At 39.0% G+C, this 11,017-nt stretch overlaps 1 protein-coding gene across 5 annotated transcripts in view; it reads left to right on the top strand.

Moving 5' to 3' along the window:
* EBF3 (EBF transcription factor 3) overlaps positions 1–10,480 on the top strand; it is a gene marked incomplete at both ends in the record, with an annotated part of 115,600 nt that extends 105,120 nt beyond the window's left edge. For 2 of the 5 annotated variants that reach the window (XM_084290350.1, XM_084290349.1), the window contains 5 exons: positions 577–642; positions 1,318–1,495; positions 2,701–2,889; positions 3,435–3,524; positions 10,449–10,480. In XM_084290350.1, coding sequence (XP_084146476.1) covers positions 577–642; positions 1,318–1,495; positions 2,701–2,889; positions 3,435–3,524; positions 10,449–10,480 — 555 coding nt within the window. Of the gene's footprint in view, positions 1–576; positions 643–1,317; positions 1,496–2,700; positions 2,890–3,326; positions 3,525–4,241; positions 4,259–10,448 lie in introns of those variants that run through there. The other 3 variants (XM_084290347.1, XM_084290348.1, XM_084290351.1) reach the window with 3 other exon arrangements.
* Positions 10,481–11,017: the final 537 nt, after the last annotated feature.

Here is an 11,017-nt window from a genome sequence, read left to right as displayed (position 1 = left end):
ACTCACTTGCAAATTTGGGGCATGAATTAGGGGTGAGATGTTGTCTTTAAGGACTCTGCCAGTTTAATTAAGATATGGAAAATTACTTATTGTTCTTCACCACTAAAGTGCTAGGAATTAACAGCCAAATGTGATGCCTGTGCCTTTCATATCTCTACCATGTGTTTGTTTGTTTAATACCCATAAGACTACATCATTAAACCTCAAGCACTGATTTCACTAATTCAGCACTAGAGCTACATACTACAGCAGCAAACACCTTTTCTAGTCAATCATAATTGAACAGCTGGATTTAAAATGCAATATTATTTTTAGGTTGGTATCTAACTTTGACTTCAAACCACAAACAGTGTTTTCCTCCAAAACAAAATACCTTCCTATCTTTGTAATACATCCTCTAAATATAGCAATAGCACCAGGATAGTGTGTGATATATTTTCCCCACTTTATTACTTCCTCATAATTATAGATGCCACTGTGAATTGTTAACATTATCGTACTTCTCTTTTTTTTTTCTTCCTTGGAGCAATGGCTTCATTTAGTGAAACATAACAGAGTTTGTTTGTTTTTCTTTAGGAAGTATTACTTAAGAGGGCAGCAGACCTTGTTGAAGCCCTATATGGGATGCCCCATAACAACCAGGTGGGTTACAAGTGCACTTCTTGTATACATGCTTACATATGTAAATCAATACCTGCTATTTGCAAAGCTGGCAAAGCATCAACACATTCTTTCTGTACACTGTGTGGTTTTGCCAGCCACCTTGAGGGCAGTCTGATGTGATGCAATGCTCTAAGGGAAATGCTTCATCTTCCCATTCTCTTCTCACCGCTAGTTTGCCTATCAGAAATGACAATTAAGTGTAAGGCGCCAAAAGCATAAGCAATCATTAAGGCAAAAGAATAACCTTGAACTCAGTCCAAAATATACAGTGACTAATGGGAAGTCCTACATAAATCTGCTAAACAGAGCGAACAAAACATACTGCATTTTGCAAACTGCTGGAAATGCATCTAGTGCACTGGACGAAGCAAATATGTGTTTACAATTTTCACATGGCTTACTACCCTAACCAATTTTATGTTCATTTCTTTATTTCTTCATATGTACTGTGTTGATGTGAGATTATATAGCACTTCAGAACAGAGGAGGGAAAACAAAGTTCATTTGACAAATAGCAAACAAACAAATAGCAAAATTCCCATGCTTACTATAACTTCACATGAATCTCTTTTATGGATTTTAACATTATTAGAACTTTGAACATTTGCACAAATAAGTTTCCTAGTTGTTAGTAATTATTTTATATCTTTATAGGAAATAATCCTGAAACGAGCAGCTGACATTGCTGAAGCGTTATACAGCGTGCCACGCAATCACAACCAGATTCCTACTCTAGCCAACACTCCTGCTCATACTGGCATGATGGGAGTGAACTCATTTAGCAGCCAGCTAGCAGTTAATGTTTCAGAAACATCACAAGCTAACGACCAAGGTATGTGGGTTTTCAAGAGTTAATCCTTCTTGTTGTTGGCTACGTTTGGACAGTGCCTATTAATATTAGCTAATGTCACCACTGTGTTCTACCTCTTTTTCTCCCCGTAGTCATATGTCTGATCATGTAATGAAATGCTGTCTTTAACTTTCTCATAATACTTAATTCTTCCTGTTCTTTAGTTTACTGTTATAAAGCATCTCTGGTGGAAAAAGAAATTGGCAAAGTGTAGAAAGCTCTTTATTATTCACAGTAAATATACAATGTGTTTGTTTATTATAAAATAATTATGTCTAGTTATTTCCACCTGTTTTTTTTTTTGAGTATTTACACAGATAAAACTAATTTTATGTCTGTGATTTTAAAGTATTTTGTTTTTAAGCATGTATGACATATATGTTACTAATAAAAGAAATAGTTGATGTAATTTACATTTTGTAATTGAAAATGCATGTAGCATATTGCATTTAAAATTAATTTTGATACTAATGAAAGGAGTGAAACCAGATTATTAGATATGTTCAAAACCATATTTTTTTTGCTTGCAACATAATTATTAAATTGATTGCTCAGATAGAAACAAATTGTTGTTTAAAATCCTGATTCTGCTATCTTTCCTCTTATAAGAGATTGTCTTTTAATGCATTTCCAAGCTAATAAGCCTTATAAAATTCTGTACTTGATCTTGAATTAGTTTTCACTGATGACTACACCTTATGAAAGTACCAGCTTATTGTTAGTATAAAAATACCAATCATAAAATGAAAACCCCAAAACAGCCTTTTAAAGTAAATCACTGCAACAACAACAAAAAAAATTTCTTGCCAGCTCTGGCATATGAAGGTCTGGAGAGGCTGAAAGTTCATTCAGTGTGTTGGTACCAGGCAGGAATCAAGCCTGTTGATAATTGCTACTAAAGACAAATGTGAAGCAAACTGACACAGCTGGATCGAAGAGAGCTTTTGTTGGCTGTCTATGCTAAGAGGAGAGACAACATAGAGTGCTCGCAGATGATTTAAGTAGGGTTGGCGTGATAAGGTTATCTCAAACTGCAAGAGTTGATAGGGCAGTAACAGACAACTTAGAGCAAAGCTGTGCAATCAATTAAAACTGTGTAATATATGATGCATGAGGAAACCCCCCAGCCCTAAGTTTATATTATAAAATAACATTATTTTTTTGGGGTGGGGGGGTTTCTAACACAGTAGGTTACAGTCGCAACACAAGCAGTGTTTCCCCGCGAGGATATGTTCCGAGCAGTACTCCTCAGCAGTCCAATTACAACACAGTCAGCAATAGCATGAATGGATATGGCAATGCCGGCATGCCCAATCTAGGTGTACCAGGTTCCCCTGGATTTCTTAATGGCTCCTCAGCTAACTCTCCTTATGGCAGTAAGTGTCTATTTTTGGTAACACATCATCATATAGATTCATATTTACTACAAAATCAAATACTTGCATTGTTTTGATTTTCTATATTGTGAGCTACTGGATAAAAGGAGGGGTGACTCTGGAGGCTGGACGTAAAAATGAATATAATAAATTGATCTGTTTGTGCCATAATACAATCTCAGATAGAAAAAAAAAAAAATTGGACTGCACAATTTGTAACAAAAGTCCAACACAAAAGAGTTTGCCTGTTATCCAGAGAGTGGCCAAGCCAAGGCATTTCATTTCTTTTTTTTTTTTTTTCTTTTTTTTTTCTTTTTTAAAAAATATATATTTATATATATATATATATTTTAAGAGGCAAGGCCCTATCACTCTCTTTTTCCATGTTTGCCGTGAAAACCTCAATCTGAGTCCTGATTATTTTTGCTTTATTGCAGTAGTGCCGTCAAGCCCTACCATGGCAGCCTCTTCGGTCACCCTCCCTTCAAACTGTAGCAGTACACACGGCATTTTCTCATTCTCACCTGCCAATGTCATCTCTGCAGTGAAACAAAAGAGCGCCTTTGCTCCTGTTGTCAGGCCCCAAGCCTCTCCTCCACCATCTTGCACCAGTGCAAATGGAAATGGACTTCAAGGTGAGCTGGATCTCTCTCAATTTTCTGTGTATTGCTTTTTGGTGCATACACTAAAACTCTTGATCATTTATGTCAGAGAAAGGTACCTTACTATATTTTTAAGTTTCTGGTGCTCTCATAGGGATGTGAAAGGAGAAGAAGTAGAATAGTACAAAATGATATGATAAGACTTAAAAAAAATCTGAGGTCAATTTTAATACTCACATTAGAGAAAACAACAGTTGTTTTGGCATTTTCCCCTAAGATGTTGTGCATTAAATATTACATTAAGAATGTATCCCTGAATGCTTCTTAGGGGTTCTGCCTACTTCCTGTGTTTCCTTATACATTTTTTTTTTTTAATACAGTTTTATGGATGTTTGGAAACATCAACATTCCAGCATAGTGTGGTGCTATTTCCTCATTGTACATGTGATGTGATAGTTATTGTAAAATACTGCAAATTAGTATGAACCAGGTCAAGTTCTTAGTGAGCTAACTACTGCTTACAGTGAGCTACTCTTGCACTAGCTAGCCACTAGTGCAGTGAGTTTACATGCTTGTGGTCCTAATGCACTCTCTTATTGTAGTGTTAAGCTAGTTACTCCCATAAGTGAATATCCAAATATTTTAATTAAGGGAGGCAATCTTTTTTTTTTTTTTTTTTTTTTTTAATACATATATATTTTAATCCATGTGAATTCATGCAGGTAGTATAACGAACAATTCACAGGTCAGTGGCAGAACTTGCATGATCAGCTGCTGGTAGTGGGGCAGGAGGAATTATCAGACAATGTATGTTTTGTGTAGGAATATAAATATGAACAAATAAAGCTTCCTTTATGTGGCATATTTTAAAGTTGAGGAGATAGTATTGTCACATTTATTAGAATCATTGAAAAGGTTTGCTTGCCTGCATTTTGCAAAGAATGAACCAAGTTCTTCAGGGCAGTAAATTGCAGCACTTCAGATCAGAAAGAAAGCCACAAAGGGCTGCAGACACAGTTATCCTAGGGGTCGTGACTCCTCTTGACTTTCTTAGCTATGACAGGTAACACAGTTTTATTTATTCTTAGAATTGCCATCATGATATCCATAATCTAATGACCACTCACAGAAAAAGAGATGGAGACATATATTTTGATTTGTCAAACTGCTTGCTAATTCTGGATACCTGTATTTTGTGGTGTCTAGTTTAGGGCACTTCAGAGAGACATAATCCCACAGAACTGCCCACCCATGAAAAACCCGGGCCATGCCAGACCAGTATCTCAAAACGGATGTTCCTGTAGTTTGTTATTAACTTCTTGGTCCAGAGAAGACAACATCTGAGAGCTTATTAAGCACTCAGGTCAATGAAGGGCTGAGGATCCAGCTACAAATCTTATTGTAGGGTAGATGTTAAGGAAAAGGATAATTAGATTAACAATTTATGTCATTGCATAAGTCTTTTTTGTTGAAGCTTTACTATGCTGCAATAAGTAGAAAACTATACCAGGTACAAGCAATACTCTTAGAGAAGATTATCCATTCATAAAATAATCCAGTTACCTACTCTCTTCTTTATGTAAAACCAACCAATGAAGCAAAACAAACTAAAAACCACACTAGTATAAAAATTAAAAACTGAAATAAATAATAAAATAAAATAAAATAAAATAATAAAATAAAATAAAATAAAATAATAAAATAAAATAAAATAATAAAATAAAATAAAATAAAATAAAATAAAATAAAATAAAATAAAATGTGCTAACACATGGCTTAGATTTGAGTCAGCTATTTTGTACATTCTATAGTAGTTATGTACATGTATACTCCCATTAACTAGTTGATATAGCTTTACTCTGAAAAGACCTAAATTAAAATTATATAAATTTCCATAATTTCAGTATGTAAATAGAGGTTTTTCCATTAGTTATTCAAGGTTTCAGGTGCATATACAATCTCGATGATTGCAAAGTGGTATTGTCAGAAGAGCCCGAGCAGGCTAAATGCCCAGTTCCCAGCAGATATCGAGCACCTAATCTGTTTTGGCACCTCCAAACCACCCCAGTAATCATCCATCTTCATCCTCAGGTGCAAAATGCTCTTTGTGTAAAATCCTGGTAGACCACTTTGAATCCGCCAATGCTGATTTTGTTAAGCAGGTCAGGAATTCAGCTCTAACTCTGAGACCCAAGGCGCAGCTGCTCCCTGTGCTTGGGATGCTGCAACCCAAGCAGCAGACCTGGCACCATCCACGGAGACTTCCCTCCTGCAGGTGTTGCTAAAACTCTAAGGATTTCTGTTACATGCCCCAGAGACCTGAACTATTGCATTACGGAGCTGTCCCTGCAACAGTGAGCATTCAGAGCTTCTAAAACATGAGGGTACTTAGACTTAGGGCTGTGCAGAAACTTCATTTTTTTTAGTTCAACAGCCAAACTTAGAATGGATAGAAATGTTGATTTGAGGAAGAAAAATAAAACAGTCACGTTTTCCTTACCTAGCTGAGACAGTTAAACCAAATCTTTTTGTATTGAACAAAATGACACTGAGAGATAACAAGAATGTCTTTCTGGTCTGGTGATTACAGCACTGACTTCCAGGTTGTGGCAAAAACTTGAATTATTTATGCAAAGTAGCACTGCTCCAGCAGGGGAAACTATACCTCTCCTCACTCTATGGTACTAAACATTGCGATAGTTAGGTTACTCTAATCCATGGATTCAAGTCCTGTGGGCTGAGAAGAAAATCAAATCCTATCTGACACATGCTTGGGGAGTTCCTTCATCACCATCATTTTTTCAGTTAATTCAATCTGAGCTGATGGGAGGTTTCAGGATGTCAACACTTGCCCCAGCTGTCCTACAAACTGAGCCAGTGCCTCCATCCGAGGCAGCCAGAGCCCAGTAGCCAGACAGGCATGTCCTGGGGTGGACTGGTCTCATGCTTCCTTCATGAGGCCTCCTAAGGAAATGCCAGCCATACGAGGGACATTTATTTGCACTGCACTTTACCTGTATGGCTATTTAGGGGGGTTCTGCTTCCTTCTTCCTATTTTCTTAGCCATTTTTTTGACACTGAGCCCTCTGTAAAGTTTAATTACTTTCTCTCTGATCACTATACAAGAGGCTTGAGAGTTTTCTGATCATCACATCATGCTACATTTTCTGTGTTAAAATAAAACATGGAATTCAAGAGCTGCAGTGGTCCTCAAGCACCGAGCCTCACTGTACAGCTGGATGGGAAAGAGCTGAGCAGCAGCTGGGAAGCCTGCACCATGTCTGTTTGGTCAAGCCAAGACAGAAGCAAGAGCTCATGGTCACTAGTATTTGCTTCTAAGGTAAATCCTGTAGCTGATGGATCTGACTAGCAAAGGATGACATGCTCTTTTAACCTAGGGCAGGATATCCTCTCTGTCATTGCTCGTTACTTTCTCCCCACATAGGCTCTGTTCTGAAACAATTGCCCATTTTTTGCCTAGGTGATTTTTTAGGGAAGCCACACTATAGCAAGACAGCAGCATGCCAACACAATTGGGCCATACAGCCTCCTATTATTCATATGAAACTTTGTAAGCACTGTGAACAGGCAGAGTCAAATGAGAATATGGCAAAACCCTACATGCAGTGGCCCTTCAGACAGGGGTAGTACTTTCAAAGGGGACTTGGAGGTTTGTTGCAGCAGTTCTTGCTAAGTAAACCCCTTTGGGATTTGTCTGTGTGTGAAAATAATGCTGTTCTTGGTACACCCAAGATGGTGAAGAAGCAGGAGCGGAACTAGGAAACTTTTCCCTTCTCCCTGCCTCTTGAACCCAGCACACCAGGAGCAAGATTCTTGCTACCAACCAGCATTCCCCAAAACAGCCAGGGTGCATTGTAGGACTCACTGCCAAGGAGTGAATAAAGAGAGGTCTGTAACTGTCAAGGGGACTCATTTTTTTATTTTTATGTGTTATTTATTTTATTTTTTTCTAAAGACATCCAAGACAGAGGCTAAGAAAAAAAGAAAACGAATAAAAAAGAAGACAAACTGATGAAATCTAAGAGAACCCATCATGTAGGCAGTGCTAGCCAGTGCTAATGTGTAGTCTCCTTTGCTTCACTCATGATCTGTTCCTGCTTTGGCTGTGCAAACATGCATCCTCTGCCCACTAATCCTGTAATTAGGGTCAAAACTTGGAAACTGCAGCCTGCAGAGTGAGATGTCCCTCTCTCTGCTGCATGCAAGTATGACTCACTCCTGTAAGTCTGCAGCATAGAGCCTTTGGGCCTTATCCAAAAAACTACAATCTTGTTAACTTTGTATGACTTCCATTAGATAGCCTACGATCAGAAAGTTAAGTACTTGCACATTTTTTAAGAGCAGGATGCTATGCTATGGGTTCTTTAGGGCAGAGAGCTTTTTCCTGTTTAAAACAATGGACATATAAGACATAAAATAAAATTTTTAGCAAGAGAGTACTGGCTTGCAGTAAAGTTGGAAGTACAATATGTGTTCAGAATTCAGTTTGCAATTGTAATTTACTTTTTATAGATTGTGAAAGATATTGCACTCTGGTTAAGCTTTATGATTGTAATGCAGAGCTAAAGGTTCTTTATATTCCTTTAAAATTCCATCCTGCTTAATTTTCTGGTCTTCCCCTGGATGAAATTATTAAAAGTATTATTAAAAATCTAGCCACCCCATTTTTCTTTAGGAATGCATTTGGTATCAATTTGCACAGCAAGAAACACAGTGCAGAAATTCACAACTGTGAAATGTCACAACCAAAATAAATAGTGAAATAAATGTCTAGGGCACCAATTTTGCACCTCCTCCCTATTGTGCAACAGATGGAATTTGACAACTATAGCTGAATGGCTTGAATTAAAGATTTCAGACTTTGTTTTCCAGAAAAGTATGCAGCAGGCAACCTATGTTTTCACACACCAGAAGCCAATCATGAGATTTACAAAAACCATCTGATTAAAATGTATGGGGTATTTTTACCAGATAGTTACGTGCTATTAATTAACATATTTCTCCACACAACATCTGTAGGAAAAATCTGGATTTTGTTTTCTGCTAAGTTATTCTTTGAAGGAAGAAATAGCTGGATCAGTGCTGCTCTTTTGCATTTTGCTTAGTGTGCTGGCACAGCATGCAGGCAGAGGCGGCCTCTGAGACACAATCTGTATGTGTCCCACCGTCACCTCAATGCAAACGAGATGACAGATCCTTGCTGAGCCTGAACTCAGAAGATAGGATGACAGCATATTTTGGGTTGTCCTGCACTGATCCTGATCCCTGAGGTGGCTGGTTGTTGTATTGTAATAAAGCAGCACCTCAAAGTAAGCTTTGGATGTGTGCTTTTGGTCGTGAGCACCCAGGCTGAGTACCCTTCCCATCCTCCAGGCCAGGAGCCCTTCTGGTGAACACCATGGCCTCCTCCCCAACCCTGAGCAGGTCCCTCCAGGCCAGGGTCCATGTGCATGTCATCCCCGGGCAGGCAGGTCTCAGATGGTGACCTTCCCACCATCAGGATCTGCAGATTGCAGCCTTGTCCCCTGCTTCAGACATACGCTGTATGACCAAATCTCTCATTCCTGCCCGCCCTGGGGCCCAGTTTCACACTGACTGAAAACACAGCCAGAGCAGGAGCACTTGCAATTCTCAGGGCCTGGTGCTTGCCCAGGAGCTTTTTATCAGGACTATGGCATAGAAAAGCCAGAGGGGGAAGGAGAATTCAGCCTGTGAGTAGGTGGCTAAGCAGGGGAGTGCTCGGAGCTCGATGGTCCTTTGGCCTGGGCTGATGTAACATGGTGGACAGGAAGCTCAACAGAAATGTCACATGGAGACCGAGGGCTTTTGGTAGAAAGAGTCTGTCAATAGGTGCACTACTCACTCCTTTTTTCCAGTTTTGTGACTTCTGTCGCTGTTTAGGTTAAAGCATGCAGCAAAACTACAACTGGCTGCTATAGGGGATTCTGCTATGTAGGGAATGTGTATGTACACAAGTCTTCCAAACCATAAAGTTGTAACAGAGAATCTGAAATAAATTAATATTGTTGAAATTAATGAACTGAGAAATTGAAGTTCACATCACTACATGAACAAATTTATTAATATCTGTTGTACATAAATTAATGAGAAATGTCATTATGACAAAAATTAAACAACACTAACATTAAAGATGGTCTAAATTATGTTTCTACCAAGGAGTTAACTAGAAAAAAAGCAGGAGGTTTTGGCCTCTCAGTGTTTAACTGTTAAAAAAAAAAATGAGACGACTGTCCAGGGATATTAATCTCCTGCCTTTTTATAGCACTTGGTGTACAGATTTGAGAGCAGGTGTACATTACTTGGCTTTGATCTTAGAGAGTCCTTGACTCGCTCGGCCCTGCTATTATGATAAAGCACAATTAGGAGAATGTCAAAATGGAGGTTTTGTGTTTAGGCGCCAGCTCTGGGGAAGGAAACTGAGGTTAGTGAGATTTCCACTGCCAGAGCTGGAGCAGCGCTGGGTCCTTGCCTGGCGGGTGAGCTGGCCTTGCCTGACATTACCAGAAGTGACCACGCTGTTCCTCGGCTGTCAGCATCGCCCGTCCCCGGGGAGTCTGGCCTGCGGTTTGCTATTAACAAACCGCTCCGAGGAACGGCACATGCGCGGGAGTGGGGATGCTTCCCACAAAAAGGTGTCGGGATCATTGGAAAAGTAAAGGAGCATGTCACCGGGAAAGCACTTTTGTGGTGTTTCTCTCCACTGTGTGATGCTGGATGCTGAACGATGGCATTGTGGGCTGTCATGTGCAGCCGTGCCAGGACGCACAAAGCCTTGTTCAAAACCTCCCGGTCTGACCCCCTGTGTGGGGCCGTGTTTGCTCCCGCATTGTGCTGAGCGTTGCTTTCGCTTTGAACCAGATGTGCCTTATTCTGCAAACATGACAATAACAGCTGGTTTCTCTCTTTTTCTTTTAGCTATGTCTGGGCTTGTAGTCCCGCCAATGTAAAGTCATTTTGTTTACCTACCGTAGCACCAAGCTTCAGAGGATGGGCTTAGGGGACAAGTTTAGTATATTAAGACATGCTGATGGAAACAGTGTCTTCAAACAGAATCAGCAACAAATCGAAATGCTACAAAAAAGACTTTGTTTAAAGATTTTATTTAAACTATTAAGAATCTACATGCAAACAACCTACTTCTTCATGAACAATTCCATTTTATTGACTGAATTTTTCTCATATTTTCACATTTCTCAGTCCTGGAGAATAAGGAAAAAGCGACGCCTATTTTGTATAAAGTTTCTGATTACGTCTTGGCTATGTCTAGTACTTGCTATGTGTTGGGAGAAACTTTGTGGATGCACCATTTTGATTATCATGAAACACTGATGAAAAATGCCTCCGAACATTTTTCTGTACTCATAACTAGATTCACAATGGTTGTGTATCTCTATAATGTGAAATATTTTTTTGTGGTGGAAAAAAGGGGGCCAAGGAGGTTATGAGCCATCAAACTGGAAAAAGGATGAATATATGATTAGAAC

Source organism: Netta rufina (genome assembly GCF_964035555.1).
Source record: "Netta rufina genome assembly, chromosome: 7".
NCBI lineage: Eukaryota > Metazoa > Chordata > Aves > Anseriformes > Anatidae > Netta > Netta rufina.
Note: the sequence above shows the minus strand (reverse complement) of the source record. Positions and strands in the feature narration are given on the sequence as shown.